This window comes from Mesoplodon densirostris, chromosome 7, assembly GCF_025265405.1.
Source record: "Mesoplodon densirostris isolate mMesDen1 chromosome 7, mMesDen1 primary haplotype, whole genome shotgun sequence".
Lineage (NCBI taxonomy): Eukaryota > Metazoa > Chordata > Mammalia > Artiodactyla > Ziphiidae > Mesoplodon > Mesoplodon densirostris.
In genome coordinates, this window is record NC_082667.1 from 46721350 (window position 1) to 46742385 (window position 21036).

Genomic DNA, 21036 nt, shown 5'->3' on the forward strand with positions numbered 1-21036 from the left:
TCTTTTTTGGTAGTATCTTTGTCTGGTTTTGGTATCAGGGTGATGGTGGCCTCATAGAATGAGTTTGGGAGTATTCCTTCCTCTGCAATTTTTTGGAAGAGTTTGAGAAGCATGGGTGTTAGCTCTTCTCGAAATGTTTGATAGAATTCACGTGCGAAGCAATCTGGTCCTGGACTTTTGTTTTTTGGAAGATTTTTAATCACAGTTTCAATTTCATTGCTTGTGATTGGTCTGTTCATATTTTCTATTTCTTCCTGGTTCAGACTTGGAAGGTTATACCTTTCTAAGAATTTGTCCATTTCTTTCAGGTTGTCCATTATATCAGCATACAGTTGCTTGTAGTAGTCTCTTAGGATGCTTTGTATTTCTGCAGTGTCTGTTGTAACTTCTCTTTTTTCATTTTTAATTTTATTGATGTGAGTCCTCTCCCTCTTTTTCTTGATGAGTCTGGCTGATGGTTTATCAATTTTGTTTATCTTCTCAAAGAACCAGCTTTTAGTTTTATTGATCTTTGCTATTGTTTTCTTTGTTTCTATTTCATTTATTTCTGCTCTGATCTTTATGATTTCTTTCCTTCTGCTAACTTTGCATTTTGTTTGTTCTTCTTTCTCTAGTTCCTTTAGGTGTAAGGTTGGATTCTTTGAGATTTTTTTTGTTTCTTGAGGTAGGCTTGTACAGCTATAAACTTACCTCTTAGAACTCCTTTTGCTGTATCTCATAGGTTTTGGATCATCATGTTTTCATTGTCATTTGTCTCTAGGTATTTTTTTGATTTCCTCTTTGATATCTTCGGTGATCTCTTGGTTATTTAGTAACATATTGTTTAGCCTCCACATGTTTGTGTTTTTACAGTTTTTTCCCTGTAATTCATTTCTAATCTCATAGCGTTGTGGTCAGAAAAGATGCTTGATATGATTTCAATTTTCTTAAATTTACTGAGGCTGGATTTGTGACCCAAGATGTGATCTATCCTGGACAATGTTCCATGTGCACTTGAAAAGAAAGTGTAATCTGCTGTTTCTGGATGGAATGTCCTATAAATATTAATTAAACCTTTCTGGTCTACTGTGTCATTTAAAGCTTCTGTTTCCTTATTTTCCTTATTTCCTTATTTTCATTTTGGATGATCTGTCCATTGGTGTAAGTGAGGTGTTAAAGTCCCCCACTATTATTCTGTTACGGTCGATTTCCTTTTAGAGCTGTTAGCAGTTGCCTTATGTATTGAGGTGCTCTTATGTTGGGTGCATATATATTTATAATTGTTATATCTTCTTCTTGGTTTGATCCCTTGATCATTATGTAGTGTCCTTCCTCGTCTCTTGTAATATTCTTTATTTTAAAGTCTATTTTATCTGACATGAGTATTGCTAGTCCAGCTTTCTTTTGATTTCCATTTGCATGGAATATCTTTTTCCATCCCCTCACTTTCAGTCTGTATGTGTCCCTAGGTCTGATGTGGGTCTCTTGTAGACAGCATATATATGGGTCCTCTTTTTGTATCCATTCAGTGAGCCTGTGTCTTTTGGTTGGAGCATTTAATCCATTCACGTTTAAGGTAATTATCAGTATGTATGTTCCTATTACCATTTTCTGAATTGTTTTGCATTTGTTTTTGTAGGTCCTTCTCTTGTGTTTCCCACTTAGAGAAGTTCCTTTAGCATTTGTTGTCGAGCTGTTTTGGTGGTGCTGAGTTCTCTTAGCTATTGCTTGTCTGTAAAGCTTTAGATTTCTCCATTGAATCTGAATAAGATCCTTGCCAGGTAGAGTAATCTTGGTTGTAGGTTCTTCCCTTTCATCACTTAATCATGCCACTCCCTCCCGGTTTGTAGAGTTTCTGCTAAGAAATCAGCTGTTAATCTTATGGGAGTTCCCTTGTATGTTATTTGTCATTTTTCCCTTGCTACTTTCAATAATTTTTCTTTGTCTTTAATTTTTGTCAGTTTGATTAGTATGTGTCTCGGCGTGTTTCTCCTTAGGTTTATCCTGTCTGGGACTCTCTGCGCTTCGTGGACTTGGCTGGCTATTTCCTTTCCCATGTTAAGGAAGTTTTCAATTATAGTCTCTTCAAATATTTTCTCTGGTCCTTTCTCTCTCTCTTCTCCTTCTGGGACCCCTATGATGTGAATGTTGTTGCATTTAATGTTGTACCAGAGGTCTCTTAGGCTGTCTTCATTTCTTTTCATTCTTTCTTTATTCTGTTCTGCAGCAGTGAATTCCACCTTTCTGTCTTCCAAGTCACTTATCCGTTCTTCTGCCTCAGTTATTCTGCTATTGATTTCTTCTAGTGTAGTTTTCATTTCAGTTATTGTATTGTTCATCTCTGTTTGTTTGTTCTTTAATTCTTCTAAGTCTTTGTTAAACATTTCTTGCATCTTTTCGATCTTTGCCTCCATTCTTTTTCCAAGGTCCTGGATTATCTTCACTATCATTATTCTGAATTCTTCTTCTGGAAGGTTGCCTATCTTCGCTTCATTTAGTTGTTTTTCTGGGGTTTTATCTTGTTCCTTCATCTGGTACATAGCCCTCTGCCTTTTCATCTTGTCTATCTTCCTGTGAATGTGGTTTTTGTTCCACAGGCTGCAGGATTGTAGTTCTTTTAGCTTCTGCTGTCTGCCCTCTGGTGGATGAGGCTATTTAAGAGGCTTGTGCAAGTTTCCTGATGGAAGGGACTGGTGGTGGGTAGAGCTGACCTTTGCTCTGGTGGGCAGAGCTCAGTAAAACTTTAATCCATCTGACTGCTGATGGGTGGGGCTGGGTACCCTCCATGTTGGTTGTTTGGCCTGAGGTAACCCAACACTGGAGCCTACCTGGGCTCTTTGGTGGGGCTAGTGGCAGACTCTGGGAGGGCTCACACCAAGGAGTACTTCCCAGAACTTCCGCTGCCAGTGTCCTTGTCCCCACAGTGAGACACAGCCACTGCCTGCCTCTGCTGGAGACCCTCCAACACTAGCAGGCAGGTCTGATTCAGTCTCCTATGGGTTCACTGCTCCTTCCCCTGGGTCCCCATGCACACACTACTTTGTGTGTGCCCTCCAAGAGTGGAGTCTGTTTCCCCCGGTCCTGTCGAAGTCCTGCAATCAAATCCCACTAGCCTTCAAAGTCTGATTCTCTAGGAATTCCTCCTCCCGTTGCCAGACTCCCAGGTTGGGAAGCCTGACGTGGGGCTCAGTACCTTCACGCCAGTGGGTGGACTTCTGTGGTATAAGGGTTCTCCAGTCTGTGAGTCACCCACCCGGCAGTTATGGGATTTGATTTTACTGTGACTGCGCCCCTCCTACCGTCTCATTGTGGCTTCTCCTTTGTCTTTGGATGGGGGGTATCTTTTTTGGTGAGTTCCAGTGTCTTTCTGTCAATGATTGCCCAGCAGCTAGTTGTGATTCTGGTGTTCTCGCAAGCGGAAATTATATTTCTAATTGCAGTTAAAATTTACCTGCAGAATTATTTTGGGTAATACTAACTGGGGAACATTAATAGTAATATAATGTGAAGTTAGTATTTAAACTTGACAAATTAAATAAACTAGTTTGGGTTTCAACAATGTGTGGCGGAAAAGATAAAAAGTAAACATATAATAAACAGGCACTAAATAGCACTAAAAACTGAATTCTAACTGCATGTATATTGTATGAAGCATGTGACACAGATAATGCACTGCATCAGGACCAAAAGTTTCATCAGTAGGATATACCAGAAATTTTACAGATAAACACGAGCATTTCATAGTCCTTTTGAAATCCATTCACTGCATACGGACCTAAGCAATATCATGGACAGTTGCTTTGAATTCCTAATCTATGAAACTGCAAAGTTAAGAAATTCTCATTAACAAGTCAGTAAATGTAGTGGGCCTCAGAAAATGTATGATACATTAAAGCACTTTTGCTATATAATCACAGCAATAATTTGAAGTATATATTACATTTTTAGGCCAAGAGGCCCACAACTCCTGGTTTCACAAGCGTTCTTTGAGATAAATAAATGTCATTTCACAGAGAGAAAAAAAATACACAAGCAGTGACCTGCACAACATTTATATAAACATCTGTTTGTTTCAGTTTCAACAAAGGAATTTGTATTAACCACCAGTTGTGATTATGTGTACCAACCTTAAAATGCAAAAGAAAGCCATAAACAAGGCCCCATTAGCAGTCAGAAATGAAGCAGATTGTAGGATCTCAGGGAGCAGTTTGTGTAAATAATAATCTAATTTTCGTTTCCGGAGAATTGCTGCAATCTGGAAAATAAAAAATAAAAAAAGGCTCTTTTGTTTAATATAACCAACTTTTCCCACTTAAGTTAGCTCTTATGTGGAAGATATTGAAATAATAGCATGTATTTAAAAATTAAAGTAAAAACTCTGGTATTTTACTGGCTCTCCATGAAAATTCAACTTCTGGGACAGAAGACACTTTAATTTATTTAAAGTGTAATGGGTAAATAAACACCTAGAGATTACAACATGGATCATATGATAAATAACCTCCAAACATTGAGATAAATATTTATAATGCCTTAAAAAGTTTTAAACTGGGGCTTCCCTGGTGGCACAGTGGTTAAGAATCTGCCTGCCAATGCAGGGTACAAGGGTTCGAGCCCTGGTCCGGGAAGATCCCACATGCCGCAGAGCAACTAAGCCCGTGCACCACAACTACTGAGCCTGCACTCTAGAGCCCATGAGCCACAACTACTGAGCCCATGTGCCACAACTACTGAAGCCCACATGCCACAACTACTGAGGCCCACGTGCCTGGAGCCCATGCTCCACAACAAGAGAAGCCACCGCAGTGAGAAGCCCACACACGGCAAGGAAGAGTAGCCCCCGCTCACAGCAACTAGAGAAAGCCCACGTGCAGCAACAAAGATGCAATGCAGCCAAAAATAAATTTTTTTAAAAAGTTTTATACTGAAAAATAAAATATATGTTTAAATGGAAAAAATAAAGTCCAATCAAATAGAAATTGAATACTAAAACAAAACTACATTACAGATACTGTCAGCCTGGATATTAGAAAACTTCAATGATAAAAACCAGAGAAATTCATTCATTCAGTTTCACTGAGAAGGGGACATGAGCTAGATTAGGAAGAACAGTATAATTCTCACAGGTCACCAGGAAGAAATGCTTTTCTATCATGATGAAACAATATATCAAAGGAACAAAAGTTAAGGGGACAGAATTAGGGAATGAGGGAGGGAATGTAAGAAAGGGCAAGACTGACTTGAGAAAAAGAAGACCAGAGAACTCTGCATTCACTTTTCACCATTCTAGACCTAACAGCTTCCCTATGGTCAGGGATCAACAAATCTAATGGCCTCTTCTCAGTTCTTTTCTTACTCTACCCCTTAGAAGCCTCTGATAATTTCCTACTTCATTCAATTAAACAAACTGTTATTAAGAATTATGCCATACACAGGAAAAACAACAATGAATAAGATCTAATCCTTGCCTTCAAGGAACATAAAAACTTGATAGGGAAATAGATATATAAACAATAAACTACAATAAGGCAGTGTGGTAAATGCTATACTAGAAGAAGGAGAAACTGCTATAGAAATACATATTAGGGAATAATCAAAAAGGAGATGGGACTGGACAAGTAATAATACCTGGAAGATGATCTTGACAAATAGGTAAAACTTTGACAAAAGAGAAGTTTCTATGGTTTCTGTGACTTCATTGTTTTCATTCTCCCACGATATCTCTAAGTGCTATTGCTTTGTTAGCATTTCTTCCTCGAATCTCTACTCATTCTATATACAATCTCTCCCACAGCATCATCTATCATGTCAAAGTAGGAATTCCAATATAACCCCTTCTAAGTTTTTTTTCATATTTGGCTGCATTGGGTCTTCGTTGTTGCACACAGGCTTTCTCTAGTTGCAGCGAGCGGGGGCTACTCTTCATTGTGGTGCACAGGCTTCTCATTGAGGTGACTTCTCGTTGCGGAGCACAGGCTCTACGTGCACAGGCTTCAGTAGTTGTGGCGGGCTCAGCAGTTGCAGCACGTGGGCCCTAGAGTACACAGGCTTCAGTAGTTGTTGCTAACGGGCTCTAGAGCACAGGTTCAGTAGCTGTGGCACACAGCCTTAGCTACTCTGGGTATGTGGCATCTTCCCAGGCCAGGGATCAAACCCATGTCCCCTGGATTGGCAGGCAGATTCTTAACCACTGCACCACCAGGGAAATCCCTCCCCTAAATTCTTAATGCATACTTCAAATGTCTATTGGACATGTCAATAAAAACATACCACAGACATCAAAAAAAAATGTCCAAAGTAGAACTTATTATACTTCCCAAAAATGCTTTTATTTCTGAGTTTCTAACCTCAAGTAATAGTACCACATCCACCCAATTACTTAGAAACAAAATGTTGGTGTCATTTTCAATTACTCCCTGGATCCTCAACCATCTCCTCAGTTCTAATAGTCTCCTAGTATCTTCAGGATTTAGAATGTAATGTCTCTTTCATTTTAGACTCAACAATGGGCAGAATATGGTACTCTGTTATATATTCAAGTAGTTATAGAAAAAAATCCCCTCTGTTCCTGGAAAGGAAAAAACAAAACTGTCCCTATTTGCAGATAACCTGATTGTCTACACAGAAATTCCCAAGCAAGTTACATACAGACACACACACACCTCCTAGAACTCATAATGCAGTTTAGCAAAGGCAAAGATAAACATACAAAAGTTATTTGTATTTCTATATAAAAAAATGAATACATGGACAACAAAATTTAAAATACAATAGCATTTATAACTCCTCAAAAAACGAAATACTTAGGGAAAAATCTACAACACTTGAATATGACATGTATACTGAAAGACGCACAATGCTGATGGAAGAAATCAAAGAACAGATTAATAAATGTTCATAGATAGGAAGACTCAACATGGTAAAAATGTCAATTTTCCCCCAAAGCAATATACAAGTTTAACACAATTTCTATTACGATTCCAGAAAAGGTTTTGTAGATGTGGACAAGATTATACTGAAATTTATATAGAAAAGCAAAGGAACTATAAGAGCTAAAACAACTTTGAAAAAGTGAATAAAATGGGAGGAATGAGTCTACCCAATTACAAGACTTATTATATAGCTACAGCAATCAGGTTTTGTGATATTGGCAAAAGGATAGACAAATAGATTAATGAAATAGAATAGAGAACCTAGATATAGACCCACACAAATATATCCAACTGATTTTTGACAAGGTACAATGGCAATTTCATAGAGGAAAAATAGCTATTTCAACAAATGGTGCTGGAGCAAATAGATATCCACAGGCAAAAAAAAAAAAATTAATCACAGCCAAAGTCTCACAGTTTATACACACTTTATACAAAAATTAATTCAAAATGTATCAGAGACATAAATCTAAAACACAAAACTACAAAACGTTTAGGGGAATATAAAAATCAGGGAAAATCTTAGGGATCTAAGGCTAGGCAAAAGCTCAATTCATAAAAGGAAAAATTATAAATTACACTTCAGAATTAAAACTTTTTCTCTGTGAAAGACCTGTTAAGAATAAAAACTCTAGCTACAGAATGGGAGAAAATACTTGTAAACTACACAGCCAGCAAACAACTAGTATCTAGAATATAGAAGGAAATCTCAACACTCAACAGTAAACAAATGAACAATCCAATTAGAAAATACAAATGATATGAACAGATATTTCACTGAAGAGAATATGCAAATGGAAGATAAGCATATTAGCCATTAAGGAAAAGCAAATTAAAACCACAATGAGCTATCACCATAGAACTGTCAGAATGATTAAATTTAAAAATACTGGAAACACCAAATGCTGACAAGGATATGGAGAAACTGGATCTCTCATGCATTTGTTGGGGGAAATGTGAAATGGCAAAAGCATTCTGAAAAAGTCTGACAGTTTCTATAAAAACTAAACAAGCAACTATCATATGACCCAGCAATTGCAGTCCTGAATGTTTATCCTAGAAAAATGAAAACATATGTTCACCCAAAATTTGTGCACAAATATTTATAGCAGCTTTGTTTGTAATAGTCAATAAATGGAAACAACTCCTATGTCCTTTAAGAGATGAATGGTTTAAAAAACTGAGGTGTGGGCTTCCCTGGTGGCGCAGTGGTTGAGAGTCCACCTGCCGATGAAGGGGACACGGGTTTGTGCCTCGGTCTGGGAAGATCCCACATGACGCGGAGCGGCTGGGCCCGTGAGCCATGGCATGTCCGGAGCCTGTGCTCCATAACGGGAGAGGCCACAGCAGTGAGAGGCCCGCGTATCGCAAAAAAAAATAATAAAAAAATTTAAAAAATTAAAAACTGAGGTGTATCCATACCATGGAATACCATTTAGCAATAAACAGGAACAAGCTAGTGATACACGATACAATAATGATGAATTTCCAGAGAATTATGCTGTATGAAAAAAGCTAATCCCAAAAGACTACATACTATACTATTCCATTTACGTAACACATAAAATGACAAATTTATAGAAATGAAGAATAAATTAATGGTGACCAGAGGTTAAGAGGAGGTGGGTAGGTGGAAGGGGTGGGTATTGCTATAAAAGGGCACAAGGGATCCTTGTGTTGATGGAAATGTCCTGTATATTGACTATATCAACGGCAATTATTTTGGTTGTGATATTTTACTATCATTTAGCAGGATGATACCACTAGGAGAAAACAGATAAGGAGCACAGGGAATCTATTATTTCTTACAACTGCATAAGAATCTACAATTATCTCAAAATTAAAAGTTCAATTTAAAAAAAAGCAGTCATCAACATAGCCAATGGGCATATGAAATATGCTTAGCATCACTAGTATTCAGAAAACTGCACAATAAAATATCACTGCACACACACACCAGAATGTCTAAAACAAGGAGAAATGACAATGCAAAGCACTGTCGGGAATGAAGTAACTAGAACTTCACACATTGCTGGTGGGAATGTAAAACTGCATACTTACTTCAGAAAACTGTTACTATCTAATGAAACTAAATGTACACTTATCCTATGATCCAGCAGTTTCACTCCTAGGTATATATCCAAGAGAAATAACTGCTTATCTCCATCAAAAGTCATATTCATAACACTATCTGTAATTACAAATACTGCGAAACACCTAAATATCCACTAACAGTAAGGTAGATAAATTCTACATATTTGCAATGTTGGTAAATCATGCTGTACAGTCTACTGTAAGAAACAGGGAAAATCTGACACAACACATGGGAAGTAACCTAAGACCTTATCAACACTGTGCTGTAACCCAGAGCTTCCAACCAGGGTTTACAAGTGGCCAAAAGACTGATCCTCTCAACAGTCTGGGTAGCCAGACCAGGACTAGGGTAACAGAGCCAGGTGATAATCATCTCTGTTTTCCCTAGTGTGCCACACAATTATTATCATTGTCTATGTACATCACAGCATGCTATAGTGTGAAAAAAGATTAGAAGCACTGATCTAACCAAATAACATAAAAGTAACTGTACTAGCCATGTAGGAATTGTAAGGGCACAGGCACACATGTATAAAATCATTATCAGACATCATCCAACAACTTCACAAACATCATATTGTATAGCAAAAAATGTTGCAGTGTTCATATGCTTTTTACCAAGTAATTCCATGTCAATAAATTCCTTATGAATTTTCCAAATATGCATACCAACATTTAGCTCAACATCAAAGTATATAATAATACTATGATAATTAAAATATATATTTGTATTTATTTATTTACATTCATATAGCTTTTGAAGACAATATAATGACCAGGAAAAAAATGAATGAAAATACTTAAAGTGATAAGACAGACTACAAAACAATATTTTCTAATGGACATATGGAACAAACACTAGAACATTATGAACTGGTTATCTTGGTAATAGATTACTTTAATCTTCTTTTTGCTTTTGGGTATTTTCTAGACATTCTGCAACAAACATGTTACATTTATAAAACTGGTAGAAGGGGAATAAGTATGAGAAAGTGTGGATTAATTATTATAGAAAAAGATCTGAATAGAGAATAGAAATAATCAGCATGATAAAGTATAAAATAATCAGGAGATACGATTTTTACTCTTAGTTCTACAACAATTTATATGAATGCTACTTATTTCAATGCTGTTTAGATTTCATCTTCCTCATTTATTAAATAAAGAGGCTGACTTAAATGACACAGGTGACATCAGGAAGATGGCAGAATAGCAGTTTCCAGCACTCATCCCCTTGCAGAAATATCAATTTGAACAAATACTCATGTGCAAAAATACTTTCACAAGAGCTAAGGATTCCAGGTGAGAGATTAAAGCACCCAGGTGGAGTGGAGGAATAAGAAAAGATGCATTGAAGAGGGTATGAAAAATAATCTCATATTACCCACATCACCCAACCTCCAACCCCAGGCAACTCAGCATGCAGAGAGACACCCACCCAAAGGAGGAAGAAGAGTGAAGTGAGCTCCCAACTTCACCACAAACCCCAGCTCCAGGCCTGCCAAGTAAAATCAGGCATCAGGCCAGGCCACACAGATCCAGGATTCAGAAGTGCCCCCATGGACTCAGACTCCAGGCCCATCCCAGTGCCATGCCAAACCCCAAGAAACCAGGCTCCAGGCTTACCCCATGGATCCATTTCAAGCCCCAAACTGAAGCCCCAAACACCAGGCCTGCCCAGGTAGACCCAAGTATAAGGTGCACACCAGCAAACTCAGGCTTCAAGTCCACCCCCAGGCACCAGAGTAGCCTACCTGAAAACTCCAGCAGCAAACCTATCCATAGACTCCACCAAATGGCTTTCACTGGCTTTCACTGCAGAAGCCCAAGTGTAAAGACTGGAAAAGGTGCCTACTTCTTCAAATGAACAAGCACCAAAACAAGGCCACATAAATACGAATGTTCAGGAAAACATGACACCAACAAAGGAACAAAATAAAGCACGAGTAACCAACCCTAAAGAAATGGAGATCAATGAACTGCCAGACAAAGAATTCAAAATGGTTGTCTTAAAGAACTGCAGTGAGCTGTAAGAGAACACAGATAGACAACTAAAACAAAATCAGGAAAACAATACATGACCAAAATGAGAAGTTAAACAAAGAGATGGAAGGAAGAAAGGAAGGGAGGAAGGGAGGAAGGAAGGAAGGGAGGGAGGGATGCATGAATTCTGGAGCTAAAGAGCACAATGACTAGACTTGATCAAGCCAAAGAAAAAAAATCAGTGAGCTCAAGACAGGTCATTTGAAATTACCCAGGCAAAAGAACAAAAAGAAAAAATATTGAAAGAAAATGAAGAAAGCCTATGGAAATTATGGGATACCATCAAAAGAAATAACATATGCATTGAGGGAGTCCCAGAACAAGTAAAGAAAAAGGAGCAGAAAGCTTATTTAAAGAAACAGTGACTGAAAACTTCCTGAATCTGGAGAGGAAAATGGACATCCAGATCCATGAAGCCCAAAGAATCCCAAACAAATTAATTATAAAGAGATCTATTTCTTCTTTTTCTATTTCATTAATTTTGAGAGGATGAATGTTCACTAATCCCATTGTGATAATCATTTCATGATGTATGTAAGTCAATCCATTATGCTATACATATTAAATTTACACAGTGCTGGATGTCAATTACTATCTCAATAAAACAAAAAGAAGAAAGAGAGATCTTCACCTAGCACATGATAATCAAATTCTCAAAAATCAAAGACAAAAAGAGAATTTTGAAAGCAGTAAGAGGGAAGAAAACTTGTCACATGCAAAAGAACCCTCGTGGTGGGGGTGATAAATTGGGAGATTGGGATTGACATATATACACTATTGATACTATATATAAAATAGATAACTAATGAGAACCTACTTTATAGCACAGGGAACTCTACTCAGCGCTCTGTAGTGACCTAAATGGGAATGAAATCCAAAAAGGAGGGGATATATGTATACATATAGCTGATCCACTTTGCTGTACAGTAGAAATGAACACAACATTGTAAGGCACCTATACTCCAATAAAAAAAATTTTTTTTTAAAGAAAATATTAGTAAATAGAATTTAGGGCTTCCCTGGTGGCGCAGTGGTTGAGAGTTCGCCTGCCGATGCAGGGGACACGGGTTCATGCCCCAGTCTGGGAAGATCCCACATGCCGCAGAGTGGCTAGGCACATGAGCCATGGCTGCTAAGCCTGCACGTCCAGAGCCTGTGCTCCACAACGGGAGAGGCCACAACAGTGAGAGGCCTGCGTACCGCAAAAAAAAAAAAAATACAACTTAGCAACACATAAGGAGAATTATATACCATGGCCAAGTGGGCTTTATTCCAGGGATGCAAGGCTGGTTCAATTTATAAAATCAATCAATGTAATTCACTATATTGACAGGCTAAAAAGAAAAATCACATGGTTATATAAATCAATATAAAAGCATCTGACCAAATTCAACACCCATTTATGACAAAAACTTTCACAAAAATAGGAACAGAAGGCAAATTCGTCAAGTTGATAACTACAGCTAATTTCTACTTAACGATGAAAACACTGAATGCTCTCTTCCTAACTCTTATCAAAATATCAGCAAGGTTCTTTGTAGATATAGAGAAGATTATTCTAAAGTTTAAATGAAAAGACAGAGGAACTAGAAGATCTACAACAATTTACAATAGGAAGAATAATGTAGGCAGAATCAGTCTGCCCAATTTCAAGATTTATTATATAGCTACAGTAATCAAGACTCATAATAGGAAAAACTGAAAAATCAGACCTTATCAAAATTTAAAACTTCCTTTAAAAAGGAAGAAAAGAAGCAGTATCCATATAAAGAGGATGAAAAGACAAGCTACAGACTGGAGAAAATATTTTCAAACCACATATGCACAAAAGGACTAGGAAGGGGCTCCCCTGGTGGCGCAGTGGTTGAAAGTCTGTCTGCCGATGTAGGGGACGCGGGTTCGTGCCCTGGTCCGGGAAGATCCCACGTGCCGTGGAGCGGCTGGGCCTGTGAGCCATGGCCGCTGACCCTGTGCGTCCAGAGCCTGTGCTCTGCAATGGGAGAGGCCACAACAGTGAGAGGCCCGCGTACCGGAAAAAAAAAAAAAAAAAAAGGACTAGGAACTAGAATCTATAAAGAACTCTCAAAATTCAACAGTAAAAAAAAAATAATCGGGGCTTCCCAGGTGGTGCAGTGGTTAAGAATCCACCTGCCAATGCAGGAGACACAGGTTCGAGCCCTGGTAGGGGAGGATCCCACATGCCACGGAGCAACTAAGCCCGTGCACCACAAGTACTGAGCCTGCACTCTAGATCCTGGAGCCACAACTACTGAGCCCCCATGCCACAACTACTGAAGCCCGCATGGCTAGAGCCCATGGTCCACAACAAGAGAAGCCACCGCAATGAGAAGCCCGCACACTGCAACGAAGAGTAGCCCCCGCTCACTGCAACTAGAGATAGCCTGTGAGCAGCAACAAAGACCCAACGCAGCCAAAAATAAATATAAATAAGTAAACAAATTTATTTTTAAAAAAACAAAGGTGATACAATACATTACCAAATGAAGGATAAAAATCATGATCATCTGAGCAGATAGATAAAGCATTTGACAAAATTCAATACCCTTTCAAAATAAAAACATCAATAAACCTCATCATAATAAAAGGTCATATATGATAAGCCCATAGCTAACATCAAACTCAACAGTAAAAAAATAAAAGCTTTTCCTTTAAGACCAGAAACAAGACGAAGGTGCCCACTCTCACCACTTTTACTCAACTTAGTACAGGAAGCCTTAACCAGAGTAACTAGTCAAGAAAAAGAAATAAAAGGTATCAATATCAGAAAGGCAGAAGTAAAATTGTCTCTGTTTGCAGAAAACTCTGAAACCCCTACCAAAAAAAATTAAAACTAATAAATGAATTCAGTAAAGTTGTGGGATACAAAATCAATATACAAAAATCAGCTGCATTTCTACACAGTCACACCAAACAATCTAAAAAAGATACTAAGAAAACAATCCTATTTACAATTATATTATCAATAAAATACTTAGGAATAAATTAAACCAAGGAGGTGAAAGATCTGTACACTGAAAACTTTAAAACATTAATGAAAGAAACTGAATAAGATGTAAATAAGTGGAAAGACAGTCCATGTTCATGGATTGGAAGAATTAATATTGTTAAAATGTCCGTACTACTCAATGCCATCTATAGATTCAATGCAATCCTTATCAAAATTCCAAACGCATTTTTCACAGAAATGGAAAAAAACAATCCTAAAACTCATATGGTATCACAAAAAAATGTGACTAGCCAAAGCAATCTTGAGAAAGAAGAACAATGCTGGAGGCAACACACTAAACCTAACTTCAAAATATACTACAAAGCTATTGTAATAAAAACAGCAGAATAGACAGAACAGAATAGACAGCCTAGAAATAAATTCATGCATTTTATGGTCAAAGGATCTTCAACAAAGGTGCCAAGAACACACAACAGGGAAAGGACGGTCTCTTTGATAAATGGTGCTGGGAAAATTGGTTATCCACATGCTGAAGAATGAAACTGGACCCTTATCTTACTCCATATACACAGAACAATTCAGAATCATTAAAGACTTCAATGTAAGACCTGAAACTATAAAACTACTAGAAGAAAACATAGAGAAAAGGCTTCTTGACATTGGTTTAACAATACTTTTTTGGATATAATTCCACAAGCACAGCAACAAATGCAAAAACGGACAGATGAGATTACATCAAACTAAAAAGCTCCTGCACAGCAAAAAAAAAAAAAAAAAAAAAAAGCTATCAACAGAGTGAAGAAACAACCTACAAAATGGAAGAAAATATTTGCAAACCATTTGCAAAATTTGATGAGATTAATATCCAAAACACAGAAGAAACTCAAACAACTCAATAACAAAAAAGAATAACCATTTTAAAAAAATGAGTAAAGGACCTAAACACACATTTCTCAAAAGAAGACATACAAATGGCCAACAGGTACACAAAAAGATGTTCAACGTCACTAATCATCAGAGAAATGCAAATCAAAACAACGAACTATCACCACACACCTGTTATAATGGCTATGATCAAAATACAAAAGATGGTCAGTGTTGGTGAGGGTATGGAGAAAAGGAAATCCTTGTGATACACACACACACACACACACACACACACAATGGATTACTCAGCCTTAAAAAAGAAGGAAATACTGTCATTTGGGACAACTTGGATAAAACTGGAGGAAATAATGCTAAGTAAAATAAACCAGGCACAGAAAGACAAATACTTCATGAACTCACTTATATGTGGAATCTAAAAACCCACAGAAGCAGAGCAGAATGATGGTTGCCAGTGGCTGAGGGGGTGGGGGAAAATAAAGAAATGTTGGTCGAAGGATACAAAGGATACAAAGGTGTACTTATGTAGTTATATAGGATGAATAAATCTAACAGATTTAATATACAGCACAATGACTATAGTTAGTAACACTGTACTGAATACTGAAAATATGCTAAGAAGGTATATTTCAGGAGCAACTGAAACATTCACTTTGTTGCCACATTCATTTTATTGTGGCAGTTTTATTGTGTGGCTGTTTTATTGTGAAACTGAACCTGCAGTATCTCTGAGGTATGCATGTATATCAAATCATCATGTTGAAATATAAAAATGAAAGGTTAACACTAAAAATATGACATAGAGTTCTTTTTTCCCTACTTCTAAAATTGTATCTTTTTTTTTTTTAATAAATGGTACTAAATGAACTGGATACCTGTGTAGAACAAAAAATTTAACTTTGACCCCTTCCTCACACTATAGACAGAAGTTAATTTGAGATGGATCATAGACTTAAATTTTCAAAATATGAACAATAAAGTATCTAGAAGAAAACATAGACAAATATCTTTATGAACATTCCAGGCATAAGTCAAAAGTCAGAGACGGCATTAAGCATAGCTCATGAGGGCAAGTATGGAGACTGACCTGACTAACACAAAGGCTACAGACTGAAGATTGATGCAAAATTATAATGACAGGCCCCCAATTTAGGAGTTTCCCTTTACAAAAATATCACTATTAAACATCTATCAGGCCTATGTACATTTCATCTAATTCCTTTATTCTCCCTTATGTCTTTCCCCATGTGATTAATGCTGCACATTTGCCACACAAATGGTTGACTGGTATGGGGATTGCATGGCTATGGAACAGAACACAGCTAATTGGCCCTCAAAGGGGCTGACCCCATGATCTTAGCCTTAGTACCAAACTTTAATTTAGCAGTCTTTGTTAGCCCCAGAGCTTGATCATTAACTGTCCTAGAAGACTATTTCTAGAGGGTCTAACAAATCTAGACTTTGGAAAATAAAAGTTTCCAATAATAAAGAGTTGATTTTATGTTTTATTTATTTAATCACCAGCAAATAATGATTTCTTTAAAGCAGGTTCTCTCAACCTCGACACTACCTACATTTTGAGCCAGATAATTTGCTGCTGTGGAGGGCTATCTTACACATTACAGGATGTTTAGCAGCATCCCTGGCTTCTATTCCATAATGCCAGTACCATATCCTGAGCTGTGACAACCAAAAATGTCTCCAGGGAGTACCAAGTGTCTCCTAGAAGGCAAAATTACCTTATTGAGAACAACTACTTTAAAGAAAACAGCATAATGAATTTACATTTTTAAAATATTAACAGAATATTTATTTAACAAACACTTGTAACACTTACTATGTGCCAGGCACTGTTCTAAACACTATACAAATGTTAACTCAATCCTCATTAACAATCTATAAGATGGACATGATCAATATTTCCACTTGAGAGATAAGAAAACATGGGCACCAAGAGATATGTTGCCCAAAGTCACACAATGAATAAGTAGGAAAGCAGGGACTGAACACAGGTAAGTGGATCCAGAGTCCATGCTCTTAACCATGATACCTGACGCTAAAGTCTGACATTCTAAATGAGGGGACATATCACTTATCCATTGTGCATGTTACAGAAAAAAAACTTGTGACTTACTAACCCCTATAGGAATTCAGGCTGCCCATCCTGAAAGAAAAAATACTAAAATATAGGGAAAACAGAACTGAGATATATATATATTTTAAAACCTAATAAAATATTCATAAATTTGGTATATACATATACCAGTTATGTAACCCGGGGGAAGACTAACTAAGGCACCATGATGACTCCAGGGCTGGAAATTACATTCCCAGTCTACAAGAGCTAAAAATGAAAGAAGACGGAAACACAATGTTCACAACACTAAGTCAGCAAGTAAAAAGAACTAATCTCAACAGAAGAAAGTGGAACCAACCAGCTGTGCATCTAACTTTACTCTTATTTCCTTCTCCTTCCAAGAACTCAGTACTTTTTAAATAAATGAGATAATAGATATAAGTACTGAGCAGAATTAGCACATAGAAGGCACTTAAAATATATGTTTCCTTCTCTCTGCACAATGGCTCCCTGCTCTAATTCCAGTTCCTTTTTGTGCTGTGCAGGTTTGTTCTATTAGAGTGTTTTGAAAACATTTCTGTCTCTAGTAAATCAAGATGTTTGAAAAAATTAATGGAAATTAAAATAACTATAGAAGAAGGTAAGTGGTCCTCGCGAGACTCAAAACTAAACCACGTATTTTTTGGGTTTTTTTTTTTTTTTTTTTACAGTACGCGGGCCTCTCACTGTTGTGGGCTCTCCCGTTGCGGAGCACAGGCTCCAGACGTGCAGGCTCCGCGGCATGTGGGATCTTCCCGGACCGGGGCACGAACCCGTGTCCCCTGCATCAGCAGGCGGACTCTCAACCACTGTGCCACCAGGAAAGCCCTAAACCACGTTTTTATAGCACCGACTGATTCAAAATAAAAACAGAACTTCAATGAACAGAACTAAAGTAGAATATTCATCTCTGGTCAGAAGACTTCCTCTATTTTCTCTCTAACAAATTTCAAGACCCTTTTAAAAGAATAAGACCTCATTTTAAAAAAATATTTAGCATAGTAAGGGAGGTTGAATTACTTTGTTGTCACATACAAATTTATACTGCATGTGCTGGTTAATTTTGTATCAACTTGACTGAGTCACAGGGTTGCCAAACATTCTGGGTGTGACTGTGAAGGTATTTCTGGAAGAAATTAACATTTTCAGTATACTGGGTAAAGCAGATTACCCTCCCTAATGTGGGTGGGCCTCATCCAATGAACTGAAGATCTAAATAGAACAAAACAGCTGAGTAAGAGGGAACTCCTCCTGCCTGCATGCCCTCAAGCTGGGACACTGTAGTCTTTTCCCACCTCAGACTCAAAATAAAACATCCACTAGGCTTGGGTGAAAGCCTACTGGCTTTTGGACTGGAGCTTAGGCTACTGGCTTTCCTTGTTCTCAGGCCTTAGGATATGGACTATAAGGAACTACAGCTTGCCAACTGTATATCTTGGAATCTCTCAGCCTCTATAACTGTGTAAGCCAATTCCTTAAAAGAGGTCAGTCTGTCTGTCTCTCTCTCTCTCTCAATATATATTGTATGTGTGTGTGTGACACACACCACACACTCTCTCACATACAACACACACCACACCCTCTCACATATAACACACACACACATTCTCACACACACATACACACACACACACACACACACCCTTCAGGTTCTGTGTCTCTGGAGAACCCTAACAAATACACTGCATTTAAATTGCTGCCAACACTTTTATTTTTCAGGTTAAAATTATTTTTAAGCTACAAAAGCCAAATTTAAATTCTAAAACAAAAAGACAAGGAACCAAGTATCACAGACCAATATTTACATATCTTTCTGCAGTTTTCAAAGCTTTCACGTATGTACTATCTCATATGACTGCCACAGCCTATCATGAAGTAGTTAAGACAGGACTGTCATCTACTTATTCATGAGGAAACTGGGAGTCAAACTATAAACTGCAGAACAAAACAAAAACTCAGATCCAGATCTGCACCATGCTGACTCATCACATACAGACAACAAACTTACTAAAAACTAGACGTTTTCACTCGTCTCTCATGGTCAGCAAATGTATGATCAGACCACCCAAGATGGTTGTTCTCTTGCTCTTGGTACATCCCCTGCTGGACCAGTGCCTATTTCACCTATACCCTACTCACATGCCTACATATTTGTTCCCACCCCAGCTGGTGATTGTTCTAATACTTAGATTATAACACCTCCACAATGGTAGCTTACCAAAGGGACAGTAAGGGGAATGCCCCTCTGCTAGTTTCCTTGTTAACCAATGAGACAACCAGATGCCACTTCCCCCTATAACTGGTAACCTCCTCCTCCCCCTAGGACAGAAGGCTGCTCCCATGTCCTGCCCACCGTCTGCCGCATACGATGGGGTGTTGTTCCAGGACCTTGCTTCAGACATGTAAGACTCTCCCATCCATTAAACCATTGATGTCTCTGTTGCTGACTCTGGGCTCTTCCTTTGGTCTTGAGGCTGGGCAGGTACAGGGCTTGCATGCGTGCAGGGTGCAGCCCAACAGTGAATTAGGATGCTTATAAAAAAGCATGATATCACCAGCACCCAAGAAGCACTGCCCCCTCCAGTGACCATCCCACCCAAAGGGGAGGAGATCAAGATGGCAAAGTAGGAGGACACTTGAGCTCACCTCCCCACCAAGAACACATCAAAAATATAGCTACATGTACAGCAAATCTCACTGGAAACAAACAAGACTGGCAGAAAAACTCTCCTACAACCAAGGCTATAAAGAGTCACACAGAGTCAGGGAAGAAGAGAGGCAAGGTGATCAGGTCGGTATCCGCACGCTTAGGATGGGACACAGAAGAGGAGAGAGATATCATGGGCTGGGAGATCCTCCGTGAGGCATGAGGTATTCATACCACATATCTGACACCCTAGCCCTGAGGTCCAACATCAGGAAGACAAGTCTCCTTAGCTGGTTTGAAAACCAGTAATATTTATAAGAGAGCTCTAAGAAATTGAGACTCCACTCATGAAGAACACATGCACATACTTATTGACTCCTGGGAACAAGGCGGAGGAAGCAAACTGAGACTGCCTGGAGCTCTGGCCAGTTTCTCACAAGGGCCTCAGCATGCCTGGGGCCACACCTAGTGCCTGCTCCAACCTCTCTTCCTCTAGCACTGCTCCCCTCTGGGATGAAGCTGCCTTTGCCAGGAGGGGGAGAATGCACACTTAGAGGGAACGGAACCAGCTCAGACCCAGCCCTTAGGGCTTCTACTCCAGCACCTTGGCACCCAACCACATCCCAAAGAGGGCAGTAATGACCACCAGAGGAAAAGATCTGGCTCACACTTGGCCCTGGATCTAGTCCATCAATCTCCAGCCCCACCTCCCACCAAGGTGATAGCTGCCAGCATACCCTGGGTGAAGACATGACCTCCACTCACTTCAGATCAACCTCTCCCACCAAAGCCTGGGCACACGCAGACTGCATACAGATGTTCCCACATAAGGACATGTCTTCAAGAATGGGACAGGTAACTATTTCACCTGATTTCACAGAGACAGAGAAAGTTAAAGTGAGCAGAAAGAGGAATTTGTTTCAAATGAAAGAACAAGAAAAAAAACTGAAAAAACTGATGAAACAGAAATAAATAATTTACCAGATAAAGAGTTCAAAGCAATAGTAATAAGAATTTTTACAGAACATGGCAAAAGAATAGATGAACACAGTGAGAATTTCAACAAGGAACTAGAAAACAAGCAAAAGAACAAGTCGGAGCTGAAGAATACAATATGTGAAATGAAAAACACACTGGACAGAATAAACAGCAGACTAGGTGATACAGAAAAACACAAAAGTGATCTGGAAGATAGAATAATGAATACCATCCAATCAGAAGAGCAAAAAGAAAAACAAATGTTAATAAAGGGGACACTGGGCTTCCCTGGTGGCGCAGTGGTTCAGAGTCCACCTGCCGATGCAGGGGACACGGGTTCGTGCCCCGGTCTGGGAAGATCCCACATGCCACGGAGCAGCTGTGCCCATGAGCC

At 38.5% G+C, this 21036-nt stretch overlaps 1 protein-coding gene across 1 annotated transcript in view; it reads right to left on the reverse strand.

The window, feature by feature from the left end:
• Nucleotides 1–21036, reverse strand: part of TMEM135 (transmembrane protein 135) — a 242397-nt gene that overhangs the window by 202450 nt on the left and 18911 nt on the right. The window contains exon 2 of the mRNA XM_060104976.1: nucleotides 4107–4234. Coding sequence (XP_059960959.1) covers nucleotides 4107–4234 — 128 coding nt within the window. The remainder of the gene's footprint in view (nucleotides 1–4106; nucleotides 4235–21036) is intronic.